Source organism: Mastigoproctus giganteus, chromosome 4 (assembly GCF_048544385.1).
Source record: "Mastigoproctus giganteus isolate SK-2022 chromosome 4, ASM4854438v1, whole genome shotgun sequence".
NCBI classification, from domain to species: Eukaryota; Metazoa; Arthropoda; class Arachnida; order Uropygi; family Thelyphonidae; genus Mastigoproctus; species Mastigoproctus giganteus.
Window position 1 is genome coordinate 157,796,066 of NC_143578.1, and position 26,514 is coordinate 157,822,579.

The following is a 26,514-nucleotide window of genomic DNA, read 5'->3' on the forward strand; positions in this document are numbered from 1 at the left end:
TCCACTTAACGTAGATGATTTGACTTTTGATGATCATGCTCAGGTAGCTAATAAACTGAATGATTATTTTGCCTCTACATTCACACATGAGTTATTCAAGGAGGTGAATGATGCCAAAAGTTTATCAAACTCTAATAGGGAGCTAAGTTATTTGTAATAACTGAGAGCAAAGCGAAGGAGAATTTTCTTGAAGTTAAGCATAAGGAAAGCATCTGGGGTGAATGGGATCTATCTAGTCATATTAAAGAAAGCAGCAAAGGACATAAGCAAACCATTAGTCATATTTATGATAGCTTCCTTGGACTGAGGGGAGGTCCCCATGGACTGGAGATGTGCAAATGTGTCCCCAATTCACAAAGGGGGTTCAAAGGGTGATCTCCTTTGTGAATTGTGGTAATTACAGACCTGTTTGTCTAACTTCTGTTCCAGAGAAAATAATGGAGTCACTGGTTAAGGAAGCGATGCACAATCATCTAGGCAACACTGCAGTTATAGTTCAGACATGGCATGGGTTTGTTTATTTGAAGTCTTGTCTGACAAATTTGTTTGGATACTATGATGTGGTCAATAAAGGAACTGGATGCAAAGAATAATTTTGATATCATATACTTGGATTTTAGGAAAGCTTTTGATACTAATCCACACAGACGACTACTGTACAAATTGGAACAGCATTGGATTAAGGCAAGTTGCTACAATGGATAACGGGATGGTTGAGTGGGAGAAGACAGTGGTTATCAATGGACACTGCTCTTCATAGATTGTTATTAGTGGAGTCCCCCAAGGTTCGGTTATTATCAATGATATTGATGGAGGTATATCAGGCTTAATGTCTAAGTTTGCAGATGATACGAAGGTTGGTAGGGTTGTTAATGACAATAATGATAGTATGCTACTGAACAGGATCTGGTGAAGTTGATCAGATGGGCTGAGAGGTGGCAACTGAAGTTTAACGTTGAGAAATGTGAAACACTACATATCGGTAGCAGAACCCTAGAGTAATATTCAACTGGGGTGGTACTACACTCAGGGTAGTGGAGAACGAAGAGGACCTGGAGGTAATTGTGCAGTCAGATATAGAGTTTTCTGAGCAGTGCAAAAAGACTGCAAGAGTAGCTCATGCTGTCGTCAATGATATACAGGAATTTTTTTTAGCAGGGATAAGGGGGGTGACTGATCCCTTGTATAAGGCAATGTTCAGACCACACCTTGAGTACAGTATACAGGTTTGGAGGCCTCATTTTAGGAAATATGTAGAGCTGCTGGAATGAGTACAGAGAAGGGCAATGAGAGTGGTGAGTATTTGATGACTGATGCTATCGAGGCAGTGTAAGTTTGGTTGGAAAACAAGCTTTTGGCATTTCAGACTAATAAACTAACAGTAGCTGCAGGCAGAGCTAGAAGCTATTCATGCACTGCTTCTATTGGAATGAGCAGCAGCCTGGAAAGCAGGTTGCTGGCATTTTCAAGAACTGCTGGGAGTCATCATGAAAGAAGTAAATATATAGAGGCTGTGTTAGGGTAACTAAGAGTAAGAAATGTGCATGAATACTTGCATGGACAACAATGTTAGGAGTATAGTAAATAAATTATATGAATTTGAAGTGCTAGTCAATACATCAAAGGTGGATATTGTTGGGATATCAGGGACATGATGCCACACACACACACACTTAACAAATGCAGAATTGGAATTTGGGGAGTACAATGTGTACAGAAAAAATGGACAGGTTAAGAAAGGAAGAGGGGTTATGCTGTTAATTAAGAAACAGCCAAACTTAAAGCAGTCTATCCAGTCAACATTGGTGGACAGTGCAATGTAGTCAGTCTAGTGTGAAATAAGCACTGGAAAAGCAAAAAGAGGGTAGGAGTTATTGGCCTAATGACACTGATGAGTACAATGAATGTCATTGTCAAAATGACAACAATGTCATTTTGACATTGACATTTACTGGCCCATTCTATTTCTCCATACAGAGAAATAGAATGGGCCAGTAAATCAAAAAGTCTTATAATGGGGAATTTTAACTTCCGAGATATTGACTTGAACTTGTGGGTTGGTCACAACCACACTAGCAAACCTTTTGTGGATTTATTGGATGGTTGTTTTCCGCAGCAGCATGTTTAAGAGGCAATTAGGAGTATACACTTGATCTGATTATCAGCCGTGATTATTCATGCATTCAGAATTTGCAGATAAAGGAACCACTGGTGACAGTGATCAGTGTACTGATGTGAGATTTAAAGATCAACTACAATTGGCGGTAAAGAGAAGGGATTTTGCTTTTACAAACCGTGACTAGAGTGGGCTTACAGAGTTTTAAAATTTTGTGCATTGGGACCAACTGATGATGTTACTAACAGCAAATTCTAAATGGGAAGAATCCAAGGAATTAATCTTAGAAGCTACTAGGCTTTTCATATCAACAAAGAAATACTGTTCAAGGTTTAGGCCTAAATTGATGTTAGATGAACTAATGAGACTTGTGGCAGTGAAGAAAAATGCTCGAGATGCATATAAATTATCAAGAGAGAGAGAGAGAAGCCTATGGTAGATATAAGCTAGTCTGTAATCAAGTTACAAAGTAGGGTAGCCAAGCAAAGGCAGATTACGAGAAATCTTCGGCAAAGGGTACAAAGAAAAACAGACTTCTTTACTTATATCAACTCTAGAAGGAATCAGATTGGTATCAAACCACTGATATCAATTTTATTTGATATAGTGGTTTGAATGTTGATTGTGCTCAGACAGCTGACACTGAATGAATGTTTTGCATATACATTCACACTTGAGGAATTCTATAGAGAAGTTTAGAACAGATGGTAATTAAACTCTAAAAGGAGCTAAATGATCTTGTTTTAACTGAGAGCAGAGGAAGATAAATTGTTAACATAAGAACCTGGGGCGAATGGGATCTATCCAGTTATATTAAAGGAGGTGGCAAATGAAGTAAGCAAACCCTTAGCCATAATTATGACAACATCTGTGGACTTAGGGGAGGTCCTCACAGACTGGAGATGTGCAAATGCGTCCCCAATTCACAAATGGGATCAAAGGGTGACAAGTAATTACAGACTTTTAGCTATCATTTACTAGTCTATTAACACGGTACTTGAAGATCTCTAAAACTTCGCATTGTCAGACTTGTTAGTTTAACTTTTGTACTGAGAAAAATATTGGAGTCACTGGTTAATGAAGCATTGCAGGATCATCTAGACCAGACTGCAGTAATAATTCAGACGCAGCATGTGTTTATTAAGTGAGAAGTCTTGTCTGACCAATTTGATTGGCTACCATGATATGGTCACAAAGCAACTGGATGCAAAAAATAAATTTGATATCATATACTGGGATTTCAGGAAATCTTTTGATACTGTTGTACACAAAATTCTTCAGTAGAAATTGGACCAATATGGCATTAATGGCAAATTGCTATAATGGGTAAAAGGATGGTTGAGTGCAAGAAGGCAGAGAGTGGTAATCAATGGACGCTGCTCTTCTGGACTAATGTTATTAGTGGAGTCCACCAGAGTTTGCAGTTGGATCCATTGTTGTGTTTTATGTTTATCAATGATATTGATTGAGGTATATCAGGCTTAATGTCAAAGTTTGCAGATAATACAAAGGTTAGCAAGATTGTTAATGAGAGTGATGACACTATGATATTGCAGCAGAATCTAGGAAAGGTAGGCAGATGGACTGAGAAGGGGTGACAAATTCAACATTGATAAATGAAAAGTACTACATATGGATAACAGTAACCCCAGAGAAATGTCATTCACTGTCTTACTACTGTGAAGTAGTTAAGAATGAAAAAGACCTGGGGGTAATTGTGCAGGCAGATATGAAGTTTTCTGAGCAGTGCAGACAGGTACCAAAACAAGTCATGGGTTCTTGTTAATGATATGTAGGAATTTTCAGGCCACACCTTGAGTACTGCCTACAAGTCTGGAGACCTCATTTTAGGAAGGATATAGAGTTGCTAGAACAAGTACAGAGAAGAGCAACAAGGTTGGTGGGGGGGGTGGAACAATGAGTGCTCTTTCCAAGGAAGCCTTAAGTTCTACAAATTCAGCTCTGGAGACCAGGCACCTGTGAGGTGATCTGATTGAGCTTTATAAAGCCTTGAATGGTTTGAGCAAGCTCATTGTTGATGGAATTCTAGCTCAGCTTATGATCCTCATAGGGCATAAATTCAAATTGAGGAAAGACAGTTGTAGAATAGATGTGTGGAAATTTTCCTGTAGCCAGCAGGTAGTTGATTGTTGAAACAATCAACTACTGCTGATTGTTTGTGGAAGTTTATAGCTGAAATAAATTCAAAGATCAACTGGGAACTCTTTTGTAGTGAATGGATGGGTGAAATGCAGTGTTGAATTATTTTTGGTACTGTATAAGCCACATTGTTGCATCATATGCATCTATTAATGCTATGTTTAGCTATTGTGCAAAAATTATTTTTTTTTTTCCTGTTGTCTCAGTTAATTGATATAAACTGGTTTCTTGTTTCAATTATAACTAGCAGCACCCCTTAGAAAATTTCACAATTGATAGCACAGTTTTTCTATAGCTGTCCTAAAGAGATGTAGTCTGTTTTTGGTCATGAGCAGATGAGCAGGTAAGCCAGTATACGTAGAATCTTTTCTTATTTCTGGAAAGTAAAGCTATTCTTTTAAGGTAGGCAGCGCTAGTAGAGAAAATTGGCCCGTCCTGTAAAATAACTATTTGGAATTTATCTTTTCCCATGTTTCTGCACACCTAGGAAGAAATATCTTCAATTTGAGACAAGTCGGTTAGGCCTATCATACACAATGACTTCAGCTAGCTATACCTTTGTCAAATATTGTCATATTTCACAATTGGTAGCAGAGTTTTTTATTTTATTATTATTTTTTTCGGAACCAACGACACAATTGTGCGAATGTGAAAAGTTTTAAACAGAAAAAAAAATGCCTTATGAACTTAGAGGACTGTTTAACAGTTAACCACTTCCTGTGGCTCCATCTATGAAGTGAATGTCGAACTATTCTCATTTATAGTAAAAAACTGATCCGTTCCGTAAAATAAAACTGTTCGGAATTTTTAACTTAAATTTCTGCACACTCAGGAAGAAATATCTTCGATTTAAAACCACTTCCAGCCCAATTGGTTAAGCCTATAGTTTACACTGATTGTCAAAAGAAAACAGCTTCCCTATTAAATATAAAGATAATTATTATTTATCAGTTTATTCCTTTTATTTGAATAAACATTAACAAATGCACAAGCGTATTGAATTTTTTTTTTTTTTTTTTAATGAAAACAAAATGAGAAAATGAAAGAAGATATTTGTTGGCATTTAGATTTGAACTTCAGTCATTTTCAATTCAGTAATTGTAATTTTCAGGGAATACATATGAAGGAAGGTTGTTCCAGAAAATGGAAGTTGAATGAATAAATGTGGAAGAAGAAAATTGGTTCTGTGAGCTGCCCAATTCAATATCATATTTGAGTTGGGCAGCTGAGAGCTTGATGGATACCCTCATTTTAATTTCTTTGAGGGCATCTACCATACTCAAACTCTCCTAGTTGCCCATCAGAACACTGAGTTGGCTCCTAATTTCTTCACACTCTCTGCACCTAACACACACAGACGTTCTTCTTAGCTAGATCATGTCCTGTTCCAGAAAGACCTGCATACATTTCACAAGTTACACATTGTTTTTTTAGACTGTGATACATTGGTGAATTGTTCCCTTTGGTTCTTCCTTGAACCACAGCACTCCCACTACTTTGTGCCTGTTGCTTTGCTGGTCTCGTCTGGGGCACAATTTCTGTTTAAATTCAATTTAATTGATTGACAATGAAAATTAATAAGATTAACATATATAATATACAGTAGAATGTTGTTTATCTGGAATAATTTTGAAAGGCTGATCTTTAAACTTTTTTTATTTATTTATTTTTTTTTTAAGCGGCAGTTCAGTAAGTCTGGTTATAGTGATAACGTTTGCAAATTGAATTTCAATACTAATAAGCGAAAAATCGAGTTTACTACCTGTTTATAACAGATTGTACTAACAAAAAGCCCAATAAACCGAACGAACGCTGAAAATTGTTTTATGGTTGTGGCCTTCAGAAATGTGCTTTAGAAAAATATTGGAGACAACTGGGGTTTTTCTCGGAAACCATTGAGTGGTTTCCAAGAAAACCCTAAAGAATTTCAGATTAGTGTAGCTCCAGATTTGGTAAGAATAATATCAGCCCAAAACTGTGCTATTTATTTATTATTTATTTTTTTTGAATTTTTTACTATAAAATGTGAATGAATTGAAAACGCATAGTTTTAACATTGTAACAAAAAAATGGAAATTAAGAGAATTAGAAAAGGTGAAAATTTAGGAAATCTTTCAAAAGAGTTTAATGTGGTGACTTCAACAATTTATGACAACAAGAAAAATTCCAATGCTATTACAAAATTTGTGTAGATTATGGATTGTGAAGGAGGCTCTAGCAAGAAAAAAGACTGTTGAAACCTGAAAATACCGCTTTAGAGAGTGTACTTAATTTGTGGTTTCTTCAGAAGTGAAGTTTTGGTGAATTACAGTCTGGCCCAATGTGTGAAAATGCTTTGGCCCAGGCACTGGTTCACCTAAACTAAGTTTGCTTCGGTTATAGCAAATTACGAGAAAGAAAACGTTTATAATGTTGATGAGATGGGCTTATTTATGGAAAGCATTACCGAGAAAAGCCCTAACCACTAAAAGAAATTCCTGCACCAGATTTTAAGATGAGAAAAGAGCAAGTTACAATTGCTATGTGTGCAAGTGCTATTGGGATGCACAGATTGTCTGTGTTCATTATCAGTAAGTCGAAAAAACCAAGGGAGCATTTAAAAACCATTCTAATTTTGCTGTTTTGTATAAAAATGCCTGGATGGATGTTTCTGTTTTCCGAGATTAGTTTATAATTTTTTTAAAATTTAATTAATCTTAAATTATTTAATTTAATTATTAGGTAAGATTAAATTTATTTACATTTTACCATTCGTTCGATTATCTTGAAAATTTGGCTATCTGGAAGAGGTCTAACATCAATTATTTTGGACAACTGATGCTCTACTGTATTATACATCAATATATAGGGTTGTTAAAATTAAAGTATCCCCATGTAGAGGGATCTGGAGCGAGTTCTAAGGCTCGTACTGAAGAGAAATTTGGAGAATAGGTACAATAAAGAATGCGCTCGTCATTTATTGGAAAAAAAAATTTGTTACAAAATTTGTCACTATATGATGCTGTGGCAATATAAATCACTTGAACAGTGCTACAGTTGTTCAACGTGTCCTCCATTTTGGTCAACTACAGTTTCCATTCGAAGAACAGCATTTTCTACAGCAGAACGTAACATGTCAACTGGAATAGCCAACACGTGACGTCTAAGTCTGTCCTCCAGATCTGCCAGAGTTTGACATCCTTCTCGATACACCTGGTTCTTCAAAAAACCCCCAACCAGAAGCTGCATGGGGGTGAGGTCTGGTGATCAGGGTGGCCAAGATGTCTGGAAACAACGGCTGATGATCCATTCGTTTGTAAAGATTGCCTTAGCAATCTTTAGACACAATGGTGGATGTGGGGTGGCACACCATCATGCATGAATATGGTATCCCGAAGGCACCCATGTTGTTGCAGCTTTGGTATTGCAAAATTTGCCAACATTTCATATCGCTGGCCAGTGATGGAACAGGTGCAGGGTCAAGTCGGTGTTACCTGTTCAAAAAAAATATGGCCCAATCATGAATGTGGTTGTAAATCCACACTGTCACTTTTGGAGAATGCAACAGGATCTCTTGGATAATATGAGAGTTTTCTGTTGCCTAAATGTGACAGTTAGCATTAGTAGAGGCATATGATGCAAGAAAGCAAGCTTATTCAGCATCAGCCAAAAAAAAAGGAAAAAAAAAAAAAAAAACACAACCACTACTCCCATTTCACCCCTCCGTTCGTTCGAAATACCTGTCCAGCTGAGCCTTAAATTTGTTTAGGCTATCAACTTCAACAACAAGTGATGGAAGTCAATTCCACAAACCAACTGCCCACTGGCTAAAGGCAAATTTCCGCACATCTAGCCGACATCCGTCCTTCGTCAATTTGAATTTATGCCCTTTCAGGTGATTATTCTGAGCAAGAGGAAGAATCCCATCGGCATTGAGCATGCTCAAGCCATTCAAAGCCTTATACACCTCTATCAGATCACCTCGCCGATGCCTAGTCTCCAGACTCTGTAATTTGCAAAGCTTAAGCCTTTCTTTGTAAGAGCAACCCTTTGTTCCATTCGCTAATCTTGTTGCCCTTCTCTGTACTCGTTCCAGCAGCTCTACATCCTTCTTGAAATGAGGCCTCCAGACCTGTATACAGTACTCAAGGTTGAGTACTCAGTGCATTCACTGAGTACTCAACTTTGCATTCACTTGTCCATTTAAGCAGAAGTGGGCTTCATCACTCCCAAAGGATGTTCCATGGCCAAGTAATATCCACTGTCAATTTGCGCTAGAAACTTAAGTGCGTATGTGAAACGAATATCTGCATCACCATGCTTTAGTTACTGTAGCAATGCATCTTGTAAGGATAGTACCGCAACACCTGATACATTACTAGCCTTACAGTGGAATATGGAATGTCCACTTCATGAGAAACAGCTGGCACATGTGCTACCACATGTAGATTGACTTGATAAATCCACGACAGCCATTGCCACATCTTCAACACGAGAGGAGTTGAAGATGTGGCAATGAAGAGGTCAAAGAAGAGGTCAAAAATGAGGAGTCCACTCATTTTTGACCTCTACCTGGTTGAACACCAAGATGTCCTGTCGCTCTATACCCTTGTATATACAGGGTTGTCAAATTTCGCGATCATTTTGCCAACAGTCATAGATTCACGCCTTATGCACGGAGCAATATGGCCTTAGTTGCTAATGCTCCTAAAAACCAAATAAAACGCCTTATGCACTTCTGACGCTGGAATTCGCTGATAGTTGCAGCTGCATGGTTGCTGTTCTGATAGTACAGCTTCACTAATAGTGCCTTTTCCTGCAACGTTGTTGGCATTGCTGCTGCTGTAGTGCAGGCAAACATCTACTGTATGATTTGGAAGAAACTGCTTTGCTTTTATACAGTATGGTAGAGCCGAGTCTTGGCACTGTGGTATTAACTTATGGTTATGCAAGTAACATAAGTTATTTTAACTTAGATAAGTTTAACTAAGATAGTTATGTGCCATACAGGGACAAATTGTGTAAAAAATTTTTTTCCCCCAATAAATGGCAATCTCATTCTTTATTGTGCCTCTTGTCCAAATTTCTCTTCAGTATGAGCCTTAGAACTCGCTCTAGAGCCCTCTACATAGGGATACTTTAATTTTGACAACCCTGTATATTTACGTATATACAGGGTTGTCAAAATTAAAATTATATACAGTCAGTCCTCGTATAACACGTGTTTACACTACACGAATTCGATCATACACAATTTATAAATAGGGGAATGATATCTTATATAACACGAACCGAATTTGCTTATGCACAATTCACCTTTGTGTTTACAAGAAATGGCAGTTGAACGCAGAATCACTCCAACGGAACGCAACATGATAGGAACGAAGAGAAGATTCTGAAATGATTCTGTTTTTTAGAGACGACAAGATTCTATTTTTTATATCAGTGAAGGGGAAACACATTTCACCATAATAACGTAAAAACCAACACAATTCCAGCTATCGGTATAATCGCAAATGCAATTAGATTGAGTTTACTACCAGTTTATAACAGATTCCACTGGCAGAAAAACGCAACTGGAAATTGTTTTTATTGTTTTATGGTAGGTAACCCCTAGAAATGTGAGGTGTTAATAGTGTATCTCTGCCTTTACGGTGTTGTTTATTCAGTTGCTACATGCACGCAGCTTTGTTTATGTGTATCAAGCGTGCCTCCTTGTTTTGTAATTGTGCTTTATTCCCTAAAAATGAGTAAAATTCTTAATTAAAAGGTGTGAAAAGGAAGCATCCTGGTGAAGACATTGCAGATTCAGAGAGAAAAAGAAAAGCAATATCGATAAACAGAGGCGGACTGGGTCAAAGATTCTCACCCGGGAAATTTATAGTGGCCTCATACTATGGTTTATGGCCAAAATTCCACTGGGGGTTTCCCTGGTAGGCCGGTGTGACACAAAGAATTGGAAGAGATGGAACGGCTGTCATCTGTTTCGATAGAAAATCAAACAAAAAACAAGCTTACGACAGAAGCAAAAGCATTAGCAATATTTTATTACATAATAGTCGTAATAAAATACGTAAGTATTTTATTTGTAAAAAATACGTATTTTTTATTATATTATAATATAATATAATAATAATAAATATAAAAAATTATAATATTTTTTATTACGTATTTTAATCTTTAAAACGATTAAAATTACCCGATTATTTATTGTGTTTGGTAATGTTTTGGTTACAAATGTGTGTTCAACCTTTGGGTGGTTGGCACCTAACCCTACTTTTCCCATAGGGCCTGTTGTTTATATTGCACGAGGGTTTCTAGGAACACAACTATCGTGCTATACGATGACTGACTGTATATATATTAAAATTTTATATATAGTATATAGAAAGTGTGAAGAAGATTCTTGTTTAATCCTATTGAATCTTCGGTATACACCAGAAGTGAATTTGACTAAATGAATAAGGAATGTAGCTATATATGGTAGGATGAGGTGATCAGGTAAGATATGAAAAAGAGAGAGACAGATAGTTGGCAAGAAATTAAAATAAGATAAGAAAAAAAAAAAAAAAAAAAAGTGCAGCCATTATCAACCCACTGCAGGGTGGAAGCCTCCTCAACAATTCATGCTGAGGGAAATGGACCATAATCTGCCACGCTGGTCCAGTGCGGGTTGGTAGATCGACCGTATTCAGCAGGCAGGGGCTTGAACCCCGGTCTACTCAAAGAGCGTGTGCTACTGCACTCCCGCTCCTGCCCACTCGGCTACGGAGGCCTCGGAAGATAAGAAAAGGCAACCAAAATAAGACTACATTGCGTAATTTTTCACAATTTCAGTGAAAGACACTGCAATGTAGTCTTATTTTGGTTGCCTTTTCTTATCTTATTTTAATTTCTTGCAAATAATTTGTCTCTCTCGTTTTCATATCTTACCTGGTCACCTTTTCCTACCATATTTAGCTACATTCCTTATTCGTTTGGTCGAATTCATTTCTGGTGTATACCATAGATTCAATAGGTGTGTGTGTGTGTGTGGGTGGGTGAGCTAATATATATAAAAAGAATATATAACTGCTATAGCGGATGTTTCAGCCGGCATTCAATAAACTTGCTTGTTTTAAGTTTTGCTGGAACTGCAGAAGCAGTTAGGAGGACATCTCGTGGGGTTTTGTCAGTGATACGAGAATTTTGCTAACAGGGATAAGGAGGTGATTTCCTATTGTAATGGGAATCACCTCCTAAAGATGTGGTCAAACCACATCTTTAGGTCTGGAAGCCTGGTTTTAGGAAGGATGTAGAGTTGCCGGAATGGGTACAGTGAAGGGCAATGAGATTGATAGGTGCTCTTACCAAGAAAGGCATTAATTTTGCAAATTGCTGTGTCTGGAGGCGAGGCATCTGCCAGGTGATTTGACTGAGGTGTTTAAGGCTTTGAATGGAGTGAGCAAGCTTAATGCTGATGGGATTCTTATTTTTGTTTGGACTATGCACATGAGGATGCTTAAATTCAAATTGAAGGATAGTTACAGAATGTGTTGAAGTTTACCTTCAGTAAGTGGGTAGTGGTTGTTGTTGGAACAAACTTCTATCTTTTGTTGTGGAAGTGGGTAGTTTGAATAAATTCAAGAAAGAAATAAACTATTTGAGGGGATGCACAAGTGATGTGGGAAGTTTTTTTTTTTTTGCTGATGCTGTATAAGCTTACTCTCTTGTATCATTTTTCACTGCTAACTGAAAGTAGCAATTAAGTGGAAGACAAAAATAGTTACACAAATGTTTGTACTAGTTTCAATTGAATTTTATTTTAAATTGAATTTACATGTGTAAAACATCAGGTGTTTACACATGTCAATTCAAATAAAACTTTCTTTATTTAGGAAGGTATTCAAACTTTCATCCATTAATTTGAACCAACAGTTTAAGTGCAACAGTTATTTTGGATAGGTCTCTCTCACACACACACACACACACACACACACACACACACACACACACACACACACCAAGGTAATGCCTTAAAATTTTGAGCTTGCAACTTAGTTGCAACAAAATATCTTCTGGTGAGCCTACTTTATTTTTCTTGCATATTAAACTCTTATAATAAAAATCTAAGACTGGCTAATGTAATACTTATTTTTTCTTTTCTTCCTGTAGGCCTTGGCCGTGAATATGCATTACTATTAGCCGAACGTGGAGCAGCTGTTGTTGGTAAGGAATGAAACTTCTAAATTTTTCATTTATTGCTTGAAGAGTTATTTATCATTTTTTGAAAATAAACTGTTTTTTTCTGTTGAGTAGGGTTTAAGAAATTATAATGGTGTGTCTTGTGCAATAATAACTATATTAAACCAGTAACAAAATGTTTGCACATCGTTACAACAAAAAATCCATTGTTTTATTTCACTTAATCAGTTTCATTATTTGACAGTTATTTGTATTTATAAGACAAACAGTTATTTACATAAAAACGTTAGTTGCGAAGAACCTTTCTCAATTCCTGTTTTACGTATATTGTTTATCAACATATAAAGAAACAACATTATGTAATAACAATAGAACTTTAACTTTCAATATCCTGCGCCACAAGTATTCCTTAGAATACCTCTGTCTCAACTTGAAAGAGGATAGTCACTCGTAGGGAATATCTTTAATAACAAGCAAGTTGCTAAACTAGAGATTTTTATGAAAATGTCAACACTTTGAACAAAAACTTTTTAGAGAATAAACTTCTGCAAGCTTCTTTGCAAATATTAGACCCTACTCCTCATGGGAGAACTATAGATTGCTGTAATCTGATACTCTGTAATTGTGAAATATTTTATTTACGAATAATATTTTGTCTTTATATATAACCTTTTAGTTTGCATCACATCCAAAAAAAATGAATAAAATTTACCTGGCCTCGTGCCTCCGTAGGCAGGTGGGCAGGAGCAGCAGTGCGTAGCACACTCTTCTTGATTAGACTGGGGTTCGAGCCCGTGACCACCAAATACAGAGGATGCGGAAAGGTCAGGGAAAGACCTCCGCATATCCCTGGAGCAATATGGCCTTAGTTGCTAATGCTCCTAAAAACCAAATAACAACATACCTGGCCTCTTTAGAAAAACAACTGCACTAACTTTCATTTATAAACACTGCCAAAAACAATATAACTGAGGACTATATTCTTTATCAAGGCTTACACACACACACACACACACACACACACACACACACACACACACACACACACAGAAATTCAAGCTTTGCTTCAATCTAAACAGTTTTTTTTTTTTTCACAATTAAAGTTTTTCTCTCCATGTTGTTTTCTTTGTCTGTTTGCTGTTTTGTCAGAAGTAATTGTCTCCCATGCTGTAATTGAGTTAGCACAAGGACTGTGCCAAGCCATTTCAGTACCTGATTTTTTTTTAATTAAAAAAAAATTATTAAAAAAAAAAATTAGATAGTATGAATCAGAGCTGTAATACTCAATATGTTCTACGTTGATAATAATATTAGTAAATTAATAAGAGGAGTTTACCTCAATATAGTACGTGGAACACTTCCGTATGATACCCTCCAGAAATTAAAACGGAAAAAACGAAAAAATCGACAACTTACCGGTACATTAAAGTAAAATATAAATAATTAAATAATCAATTTAACACAATTCAAAACAATTAAAATTCAAATTAACGCAATTAAAAGAATCTAACGAAAATATTCAAAACGATTTTCCTTCCTGAAGCTGACAATGCTTTTCGACCGACTGTCGTGATCACAGGAATGAAAATTACCGAATCAGGCTAAACTGCAACTTAAATAGTGATTGTGACTTCGCGCATGCGCGTAAAGGTCCACGCATCGGAGATCAAATATGGCCGCCGAACATTAACAGAATTCTCGTGTAATTTAATTTCAACGGTTTCTGCAATTAATAGTCGCGTATAATTACGTTGAACGTTAAGTATTTTGGCCTCGTTAAATAAAAAAGTATGTTTTTCGTTAATGGCATGAAAGGCTAATTCTGACGCTGCTGAACGAGAAGCACGAACTGAGGCTTCGTGTTGATTTACACGGATATTAAGAGAAAACCGCGTCGAACCCTGATAAGACGAGTCGCAATCACCGCAAGAAATGTTGTATACTAGATCATTAATTTGTGTTGCGAACGCCGAAAGAACCGAGCGATTGTTCAGTATAGTGTGTAACTTCCGTATAGGCCTAGCTATAATTTTAAATTCGGTATCTTTAAAGAATCTGTTAAGCTGTTTGTGCCACTGTTCAACATATGGGACAGAAATAAAGTATTTTTTGATATTACTATTGTTGATTGGTGCAGTATTTTGTATCCTATCCCTAGCTTGTACCCTAATTCGATTTATTGTGTTAATGGGATAACCCCTGTTCAAGAATCTGCTAGTTAATATTTGTATTTCTGAGTCTAAAGCAGAATCCTTCGTTGAATATTTATAGGCATTTAGAAATTGATTAAAGATAATCGATCTTTTGTAGGTGAACGGGTGGTAGCTATTATAATGTAGAAGCATACCGGTGTTTGTGGGTTTTCGATAGATGCTAAATTGTATTTTGTTCGAGTCCCGGGTAAGCGTGAAATTTAGAAAGTTTAATGACTTAGTATCCGTATCTTCCCTTTCCAATGTAAATTTGAGTCTAGAATGAATATTATTAAACGAATGTAAAATATCTTGGATAGTACTATTATCGGTAATAACTAGAACATCGTCTAAATACCTCCCATAGTATGTGATACGGGGACGAAAAGGTGTCAAATGTATCTGCTCAATCGTTGAGAGATAGATCTCTGACATTAAGCCACTCAGGCTCAAACCCATTGGTAATCCAAAAATTTGTTTGTACACCTTGTCTCGAAAGGTGATGTAGTTAGCCTCAACTAATAGTTTAATTAAGTGAAAAATCTCCTTTATAGGCAGCTTCGTATAATTAATCGGTGTTGAGTTTTTATTTAACATATCCCAAATAATATCTAATGTGTATTCAACGTTTACATTCGTATATAATGATGTAACATCTAATGAGAATAAATTGTCATTGTCGCCGAGTCTACAGTCTTTAAGATTATTAAATAATGTATCGTAATTTTCCGTTTTAATTTCTGGAGGGTATCATACGGAAGTGTTCCACGTACTATATTGAGGTAAACTCCTCTTATTAATTTACTAATAAAAAAAAAAATATATGAAAATAAAATAAACTGTTTAAAGTGATTTTTATTCTCATAAGCAGTATTTATTATAAATATATAACACATTTATTTATGCCTTATTCATTTAAAAAATTATTAGAGCAGATATCTTTTAAGGGCACAAAGGGTGATGTTGTACACGTTGGCACTAATGATATTAAGAGTAGGAGACCGGCAGAATTACTTAACAAGTACAGGTCACTGTTGAAAACAAGCCGCGAGTTAGGGTTGAAATTGAAAGCGTCTGCAATTCTGCCCAGACAGGATAGGAGGGAGTATGTGATGTGAGAGCCTTGTCGATCGGTTCGGCCCTGGAGAGAGATTGTGCAAGGCTGCAGGGGTAGAATTTTTCTCAGCATGGTCTGTGCTTGTTAGCAGGAGAGACTGCTTCTACAGGGATGGGATACACTTAAATAGAAAGGGTGCAAGAATATTTGCTGATGCTATCGAGGCAGAGTTAGGTGGGTCGGAAAACTGCTAGCTTGGGGGGATACATGGACTAATAGAATAGCATTAGCTGCTGGCAGAGGTGAAAGTGATTCTTGCACTGCTTCTATTGAAATACAATTGAGCAGCAGCCTGGAAAGCAAGGCAATGGGGATTTCAACAGCTGCTGGGAGTCATAGTGGAACAAGTAAATACATGGGCTGTGTTAGGGTAAATAAGAGTAGAAACAGGTGCATGTATACTTGTATGTACACCAATGCTAGGAGTATAGTTAATAAATTTGATGAACTTGAAGTACTAGTCAAGACATCAAAAGCAGATATTGTTGGGATATCAGAGACGTGTGACACAGACATAAGCAGTGCAGAATTGGAATTTGGAGAGTACAATGTGTACAGAAAGGATAGACAGGAAGGGAGGAGGGGTTATGCTGTTATAAAATCTGAGGAAGTGCATCCAATTGATGTTGGTGGACAATGCAATGTTGAATCTGTTTGGTGTGACATAAGCACTGGAAAAGGAAAAATGAGAGTAGGTGTGTGTTATAGGCCTAATGAATCTGATGAGTATAATGAGCAGTTGTGCAGAGAAATAGTGGGCCAGTAAATCAGAGTGTCTTAAAATGGGGGATTTTAATTTCCATAAGATTGACTGGAATTTGTGGGTTGGTCACTCGCACACGAAAGCTTTTATGGATTTATTGGATGATTGTTTTCTATAGCAGCATGTTCAGGAGACAACTAGAGAGAAATACTCTTGATCTGATTATCAGTAGTGATTCTTCATGCATTAAGAATCTGCAGATAAAGGAACCACTAGGTGGCAGTGATCACAGTGTGCTGAAGTGAGATTTACTCAAAGAGGTAACTACCATCAGGGGTAAAGGGAAGGGTTTTTGCTTTCGTAAAGGTGACTACAGTGGTCAGAGACAGTATTTAAATTCTGTACAGTGGGACCAACTGATGATGTTACGAACAGCAAATTCAAAATGGGACACATTCAAAGAAATAACCTTGGAAGCTACTAGGCTTTTCATACCAACTAAGAAATATTTTTCAAAGATTTAGGCCTAAATAGATGTCAGATGAACTAATTAGACTTGTGGCAGAGAAGAAAAATGCATGGGATACATATAAATTGACAGGTGACACAGAAGCCTATGATAGATATAAACTGGTCTGTAACCAAGTCACAATGGAAGTTAGGCAGGCAAAGGCAGATTACGAGAAATCTTTCACATAGGATGCAAAGAAAAACAGCAAAGAGTTCTTTACTTATGTAAACTCTAGAAGGAAGGGGATGAATCAGATAATGTCCACTTGATATCAGTGGTTCAGCTGTTGATGATCCTGCTCAGGTAACTAACAAACTAAATGAATATGAGGAGTTATTCAGGGAGAGGAAGTACACCACCGTTTAATACACCAGAGGTCTATTAAACTTTGGCAGTAAGCTAGATAATCTTATAACAACTGAGAGCAAAGTGGAGGAGAAATTGTAGAAGTTGGATGGAATCTTTTCAGTTATATTAAAGGAGGCAGCAAAGGAAGTAAGCAAACCCTTTTCCATAATTATGACAGGTACCCATGGACTGGAAATGTGCAAATGTGACCCCAATCCACAAAGATGGATCAAAGGGAGACACAGGTAATTACAGACCTGTTAGTTTAACTTTTGTTCCAGGGAAATTAATGGAGGTATTGGTTGAAGAAGCATTGCAGGATCATCCATACAAGACTTCAGTTATACCTCGGACACAGCATGGGTTTGTTAAGGGAAAGTCTTGTCTGACCAATTTGATTGGATACTATGACTTAGTCACAAAGGAACTGGATGCAAAGAATAATTTTGATATCATATATTTGGTTCTTAGAAAGGCTTTGATACTGTTGCACATGGAAGGCTGCTGCACAAATTGGAGCAGTGTGGCATTGGAGGCAAATTGCTGCTATGGATAAAGGGATGGTTAAGTGGGAGAAGACAGAGTGGTAATCAATGGGCACTTCTTTTAATGGACTAATGTTATTATTGGAGTCCCTCAGGGTTCAATGTTGTGTCCATTGTTGTTTTCTGTATTCATTAATGATATTAATTATGGTATGTCAGGCTTAATATCCAAGTTTGCAGACGATTCAAAGGTCGGCAGGGTTGTTAATGACAGTACGCTGCTGTAACAGGGTCTAGAAAAGTTGAGTAGATGGGCTGAGAGGTGGCAACTGAAGTTTAAGATTGATAAATGTAAAGTAGTGCATTTGGGAAGCAGTAACCTCAGAGTAACGTATCAACTGTGTGGTACTACACTGACAGAGGTAGAGTGAAAAGGACCCGGGGGTAATTGTGCAGGCAGATACGAAGTTTTCTGAACAGTGCAGATGGTCTGCAAGAGTAGCTCATGGTGTCTTCTCAATGATATACAGGAATTTTTCTAGCAGGGATAAGGAGGTGATTATCCTCTTGTATAAGGCAATGGTCAGGCCACACCTTGAGTACTGTATACAGTTTTGGAGGCCTTATTTTAAGAATTTTTTACCCTTCATCTGGCACACAGTATGAATAACAATTTTTATTATTTTTTGTTACAATAAACAGTTTAATAAAAGAAACTTGAAAGAATGGAAACTTTCAAACTTATCTAATAAAGCACAATCTCATTTTAATGTTGGACAATAAAGTATTGCCACTTTTACTTTAGTGGAAGAACTAGCCCTTAGCTTAATATACTTAATATTTAAAAATATTGAAACACAAGGAATGCATTTCTTCTATAAATTAAACAGAACGTGTTAATTGAACAGGCTAGAGTTCAACTTTTGAGTCTTGCTCTTTGTTTCTGTAATAAAGTTGTAAAATGATTTTCCAAGTAGAGTAGGATTAATCATTATGCAAGTTCGTGGGGCACACAGCTGACTCCAGGCCACCATACAAAAAAAAAAAAAACTGACTTCATTAATGAAATCAGTGGTCTCCACTTACTTTGAGTCCAGTACGCTGGCAAAACTTTTAGTACTATGCACTAAACGATTTTATCTCATTTTGAAGCTTAAGAATACCTTACAACTGTCAGCAAACTGGGTTTGCTCATAGCTATGTGCAACATGTACAGCAGTGGTGTTCTGTACACAGCTCATAGCTATGCTCAATGTATACAATTACTTTATATACAAATTTGTATAACCTTCATATCATGAGGTTTTTGCCATAGACCTAACTACATCTACTATACTTACTGCACCCATCTTGCTTCTCACATTTCAGATATATACCATAACTGAGTTGCTCAAGTCTTTGCGGTGCTTAACTACCCACTCGTGCGACTCCAGAGGTGAAACCCAAGTCCCTGGATGGGTCCCTACACCAAATAAAAAAACAGTATACAGGCACTCCCTGACTTAAGTAAATTTGACTTTACTTAAAATATGTAAACGTAGTTTGCATCCCGTAGGAATAAATGGAGGTATTGTGAAAATATCATAATTGAACCCAATAACAAATTTTTTTTTTTTTTTTTGGTACTTTGTTCCAACACCTCAGAAGTTGAAATTTTTGCTATATAACTAAGCTATTTAACTCCCTAAAAGGTCATTTTTATAATGGAAATTGTATTAGTTTTATATAAACTTATGTCAAATAAGCACAACATAAAAACAAAAATCACTTAACTAAAGTATGCATAAACAAAACATGCGGCCAGCACTTTTACAAATGCTACTATTGGCTTGAGACGAAGGGCTATGGAGTCTGGCCGGAGAATGTACTACACTTTCATCATCATATGATTCTGTTATAAGAATCAGTTCTGAATGTCTTTGTGATATTTTTCTAATGCACATTTCTGGGGGTCACGACCATAAATAAGAACATTTTGCACTTTCCGGTTTACTGGATTTTCTGTTGGTGAAATCTATTATAAACTGGTCGTAATATTTGTAAAATATTAAGAGAAGTTTACCTCAATGTAGTACGTAGAACACTTCCATGTAATACTCTCCAGAAATTAAAACAAAAAAATCGAAAATCTTATATTAGAGTAAAAAATAATTTAAAATAAATTTAAGACAATTAAAAAAGAAAATTAAAGTAATTTAACGAAAAAAATTGCAAAGCGATTTTCCTTCCTGAAGCTGACAATGCTTTTCGACTGAATGTCGTGATCACAGGAATGAAAATTACCGAATAAGGGTGAGCATGGAACTTAAATAGGGATTATTTGTCTTTGCGCATGCGCATAAAAGCCCACGAATCAGAGATCAGATATGGCCAGCGAAGATTAACAGAATTCTCATGTAATTTAATTTCTACTGTTGCTGCAATTAATAGTTGGTATTTTGCCAAAATACACCAAGTATTTTGGCCTCGCTAAATCAAAAAGTGTTTTTCGTTTCGTTAACAACATGAAAGGCTAATTCTGACGCTGCTGAACGAGAAGCACGAACTGAGGTCGCATGTTGATTAACAAGAATATTCAGAGGAAAAAGGTGTCGAACCTTGGTAAGACAAGTCGCAATTACCACAAGAAATCTTGTATACCAGGTCATTAATTTGTGTTGCAAACGAGGAAAGGATTGAGTGATTGTTCAGTACAGTGTGTAATTTTTGTATTGGCCTGGCCACAGTTTTAAATTCTGTATGTTTAAAGAATCTGTTAAGCTGTTTGTGCCACTGTTCAATGTATGGGACAGAAATAAAGAATTTTTTGATATTGCTATTGTTGGTTGGTGTAGTATTTTGTATCCTATCCTTAGCTTGTACCCTAATTCGGTTTATTGTAGTTTATTGAAGTAGACCTGGCACTATTTACGAATTTGGTCAATCAATACAATAAAACATTAACACGTATCGAAAAAACGACTACATTACTATTGCTGAGTTAAAGGAATTGAAGGCCAGAACTATTATTTATCTACTGCACTTTTCGGTCAGGTAAAATTACACAAGACTGGATTTCCTGTTCGGCCTATTGTTTCCTACAGGGATGGGATACTTAAATAGAAAGGGTGCAAGAATATTTGCTGATGCTATCGAGGCAGTGTTAGGTGGGTCGGAAAACTGCTAGCTTGGTGGGATACAAAGACTAATAGATTAACAGTATCCATTGGTGTAGAGGTGAAAGTGATTCTTGCACTACTTCTATTGGAATGAGCAGAAGCCTGAAAAACAAGATGCAGGATATTTCAGAGACTGTTGGGAGTCATTGCGGTACAAGTAAACACATGGGTTGTGTTAGGGTAGCTGAGAATAGAAACAGGTGCATGTATACATGCGTGTACACCAATGCTAGGAGTTTGGTAAATAAATTTGAGGTATTGCTCAAATCATCAAAGGCGGATATTGTTGGGATATCAGAGACGCGGTGTCACACAGATATAAGGAATGCAGAACTGGAATTTTGGGAGTATAGCATCTACAGAAAGGATAGACAGGATAGGAAGGGAGGAGGGGGTTATGCTATTAGTTAAGAAACACGTAAAATCTAAAGAAGTGAAGACAGTCGACATAAGCATTGGGAGATGAAAATTGAGAGTAGGAATGTGCTATAGGCCTAATGACTCTGATGAGTATAATAAGAAACTGTACAGGGAAATAGTGGGCCAGTACATCAGAGAGTCTTATAATGGGGGATTTTAATTTCCCAGATATTGACTGGAATTTGTGGTTTGGTCACTTGCACACTAGCAAGGTTTTTGTGGATTTATTGGATGATTGTTTTCTACATCAGCATGTTCGGGAGGCAACTAGAGGGAGTAATACTCTTGATTTGATTATCAGTAGAGATTCTTCATGCATTAAGAATCTGCAGATAAAGGAACCAATAGGTGGCAGTGATCACAGTGTGCTGAAGTGAGATTTACTCAAAGAGGTAACTACCATCAGGGGTAAAGGGAAGGGTTTTTGCTTTCGTAAAGGTGACTACAGTGGTCAGAGACAGTATTTAAATTCTGTACAGTGGGACCAACTGATGATGTTACGAACAGCAAATTCAAAATGGGACACATTCAAAGAAATAACCTTGGAAGCTACTAGGCTTTTCATACCAACTAAGAAATATTTTTCAAAGATTTAGGCCTAAATAGATGTCAGATGAACTAATTAGACTTGTGGCAGAGAAGAAAAATGCATGGGATACATATAAATTGACAGGTGACACAGAAGCCTATGATAGATATAAACTGGTCTGTAACCAAGTCACAATGGAAGTTAGGCAGGCAAAGGCAGATTACGAGAAATCTTTCACATAGGATGCAAAGAAAAACAGCAAAGAGTTCTTTACTTATGTAAACTCTAGAAGGAAGGGGATGAATCAGATTGGTCCACTTGATATCGATGGGTCAACTGTTGATGATCCTGCTCAGGTAGCTAACAAAGTAAATGAATATTTTGCATTGACATTCACACATGAGGCGTTATTCAGTTAGGGGAATGCCAGAGGTGTATTCTCTAGGCAGTAAGCTAGAGAATCTTGTAATAACTGAGAGTAAAGTGGCGGAGAAATTGTTGAATATAAACACAGGAAAGGCACCTGGGGTGGATGGGATCTATCCAGTTATATTAAAGGAGGCAGCAGAGGAAGTAAGCAAACCCCCTTAGCCATAATTATGAGAGCTTCCTTGGACTCAGAGGAGGTACCCACAGACTGGAGATGTGCAAATGTGACCCCAATTCACAAAGGAGAATCAAAGGCCGACACAAGTAATTATAGACTTGTGAGTTTAACTTCTGTTCCAGAAAAATTAATGTTGGCACTGGTTAAAGAAACACTGCAGGATTATCTAGACAAGACTTCAGTTATAGCTCAGACACAGCATGGTTTTGTTAAGGGGAAGTCTTGCCTGACCAATTTGATTGGATACTATGATGCAGTCACAAAAGAACTGGATGCAGGGAATAACTTTGATATTATATACTTGGATCTTAGAAAGGCTTTTGATACTGTTGCACATGGAAGACTGCTGCACAGATTGGAGCAGTGTAGCATTGGAGGCAAATTGCTGCTATGAATAAAGGGGTGGTTTAGGGGAGAAGACAGAGAGTGGTAATCAATGGACACTGCTCATTGTGGACTAATTTATTAGTGGACTCCCTCAGGGTTCAGTGTTGGGTCCATTATTGTTTTCTGTATTTATAAATGATATTGATAATGGTGTATCAAGCTTAATGTCCAAGTTTGCAGACGATAAAAGGTTGGCTGGGTTGTCAAGGACACTACTGACACTATGCTGCTGCACCAGGATCTGGAAAAGTTGAGCAGATGGGCTGAGAGGTGGCAAATGAAGTTTAACATTGACAAATGTAAAGTACTACATATGGGAAACAGCAACCCCAGAGCAACTTATTAACTCAGTGTACTACACTGACAGTGGTAGAGAATGAAAAGGACCTGGGGGATAATTGTGCAGGCAGATATGAAGTTCTCTGAGCAGTGCAGACAGGCTACAAGAGTAGCTCATGGTGTCTTGTGAATGATATACAGCAATTTTTCTAGCAGGGATAAGGAGGTGATTATTCCTTTGTATAAGGCAATGGTCAGGCTACACCTTGAGTACTGTATACAGGTGTGGAGGCCTCATTTCAAGAAGAATGTAGAGCTGCTGGAACGAGTACAGAGAAGGGCAACAAGATTAGTGAATGGAACAAAGGGGTACTCTTACGAAGAAAGGCTTAAGTTTTGCAAATTACAGTGTCTGGGAGACTAGGCACCAGCGAGGTGATCTGATAGAGGTGTATAAAGCCTTGAATGGTTTGAGCATGCAGCATTGCTGATGGGATTCTTCTTCTTGCTCAGAATAATCCCCTGAGAGGGCATAAATTCAAATTGAGGAAAGACAGATGTAGGATCATCATCATTGCCATCAGCCATTTTCAGTCCACTGCAGGATGAAGGCCTCTCCACCAACTTTCCAGTTCCTTCTGTTTTGAGCACTGGCCATCCATTTACTACACGAAAACTCATAAATTTCATCTATCCATCTCCGCCTTTGTCTTCCAGGTTTTCTTCTAGCTCCTCTTGGGTACCATTCTGTTATTTTCTTAGTCCTTCTGTCATGTCTTCGAGCTATGTGTCCTGCCCAAGACCATTTTAGTTCTTTAGTTTTGAGAAGAATGTCCTTTACTTGAGTTTGCTACCTAATCCATGTGTTTCTCTTCTTATCTAACAGTTTGATTCCCAGTATAATTCGTTCCATTCTTCGCTGTGTAGTTCTCAGCGTCTCTTCCATTCTTTTGGTGAGTGCCCAAGTTTCACTTTCATAAATCATAGTGGGGAGTATACATTGGTTCATTATTTTACGTTTCAGACAAACTGGGATATTGCTGTTCAGTATGTGACTATATTTCCTGAATGCTATCCATCCAAAATTTATTCTTCTGTTGACTTCCAGCCATTTATCATTATTACAGCTAATAACTTGTCCCAGATAAGTATGTGACTCCACCTTTTCAATTACTGCTCCTTCAATCATTATTTCCCTTTCTGTGACATACTTGTTCATCATTACTTTTGTTTTAGCTATATTCATCTTTAGTCCAAAATCCTTACTAACTGTGTATAACTGATTAAGATTTTCCTCTAATTCTTTGGATCATGGCTAATGACCACAATGTCATCTGCAAATCGTAAATGGTTTAGGTACTCTCCATTCACATTGACTCCTTTCTGCGACCAGTCTAATCTGAAAGCTTCCTCAAGGGCAGCAGTAAACAGCTTTGGAGATATTGTATCTCCTTGTCGAACTCTTTTCTCGATTTTAAATTTCCTACTGTCTTTGTCTAGTCTAATAAAGGAGGTAGTACTCTCATATATTTTCTTCAAAATCATAATATATGGGGTATCTATGCCTTGTCTTTCCAGTGCCCGAAATATTGCCTTATGCTGTATGGAGTCAACTGCCTTTTCATAATCCACAAATGCCAGGCATAATGGTGTTTTATATTCATTTGCTTTCTCCATTAGCTGTGATATTACGTGAAGGTGATCCATAGTTGAGAATCCTGTCCTAAAGCCAGCTTGCTCTTTCGGTTAATTCTCATCAAGTATTCTTTCTAATCTGTTAGTAATGACCCTTGTGAACAACTTGTAGATGTGGGATAACAAGCTAATTGGTCTATAATTTCTGATTTATGTCTTTCTTATGCAGCAAAACTGATTGAATTATTCCACTGCTTAGGCGTCACACCTTTTGTAATGCACTTTGTGAAGAGCCTTGCCAGTTTTTGTGTTATGTCTCTTCCTCCCAATTTTAACAACTCTACAGTAACTTCATCTTCCCCCGGGGCTTTCTGATTCTTCATTTTCTTCAATGCATGTTCTACCTCATCAGGAAGAATATCGGGTATGTCGTATGTGTTGCTACTTTGCAATCCATCTTCTCCACTGCCGGCATCATTCTCTATAGTAGTCTTCTTCTATTTGAATTATGCCTTCTCTGCTGTTTATAAGTACACCATCGCTATTCTTCAGTTCCAGTATCATTTGTCTTTCTGTATTACTGCTCATGGCTGCTGATTTAAATCCTTTGTTTTCCCTTAATGCTTGTTCTACTTTTCTTGTGTTAAATCTTCTTATGTCCTCTCTGAGTCTCTTTCTAATGGCTTTGCATAACTCTGTATACTCAATTTTCTGCCCGTCAGTGTTTTTCTTGCTCTTCATTTGTCGTCTTCGGTTCATCATGACAAGCGTTTCTTGTCTAATTTTTTGGATTTCTTTTTCCGCATAGGTTTTTTGGGCTTTATCACTTTCAGAAAGTTGTAATATTCCTCGTCGATATCTTGGTCCTGAGCAGTCTGCAGAAGCTCAAACTTGTTCTTAAGTTCCAGTACATACTGCTTTTTCTCCTCCTCTGTTATCTCAAAGACCTTTGTATTATTTACTCGAGTCAGTTTTTTCCTTTCCTACATCTATATCAAATATTCATCTTGCCATTCTGTGATCACTTCCAACATTTACCTTATTCAGTACGGTAACATCATTCACAATATATCTTCTGTTAGTGAGGATGAAGTCGATTTCATTAGTTGTTAATCCATTTGGACTCTTCCATGTCCACTTTCTGTTCACCCTTTTCTTGAAAAAAGTGTTCATTACTGACAGTCCTTGAGATTCTGCAAATTCCACAAGTCTTTCACCTCTTTTATTTCTTTCACCAATTCCAAAATTTCCTATAGTTCCTCTTTCTGCGCTGTTTTGCCTTTTTCCAACCTTAGCATTAAAGTCCCCCATAATAATATTGTAGTGGGTTTTCTGCTCATCTAGAAGACTCAATTTCAGTGTACATTTCTTCAACCTCTTCATCATCATGGCTCTATGTTGGTGCATAAATCATTATAATCTTTAGCTTGTACCTCTTAGAAATCTTGATTATTAGTCTTGACACCCTTGGTGATGCATTTTTGAATTCCAAAATGTTGTTTTTAAAATCTTTATGGACCAGAAAGCCAACTCCACCTTCACTCCTTTCACTGTTTCCATTGGTGTACAGCAGATTTCCACTTGATAAACTTATAAGTGATTCATTTCTTCTTCTTATTTCAGCCAAACCGATGATATTCCAATTCACATTTTCTAATTCCTTTTCCAGCTCTAATAACCTGTCTTCACCGATGAGTGATCTTA

At 37.1% G+C, this 26,514-nt stretch overlaps 1 protein-coding gene across 1 annotated transcript in view; it reads left to right on the top strand.

The window, feature by feature from the left end:
• The window catches only part of Mfe2 (peroxisomal Multifunctional enzyme type 2), a 741,845-nt gene that overhangs the window by 38,343 nt on the left and 676,988 nt on the right, over nt 1-26,514 (top strand). Inside the window, exon 2 of the mRNA XM_090372984.1 lies at nt 12,410-12,463. Coding sequence (XP_090229110.1) covers nt 12,410-12,463 — 54 coding nt within the window. The remainder of the gene's footprint in view (nt 1-12,409; nt 12,464-26,514) is intronic.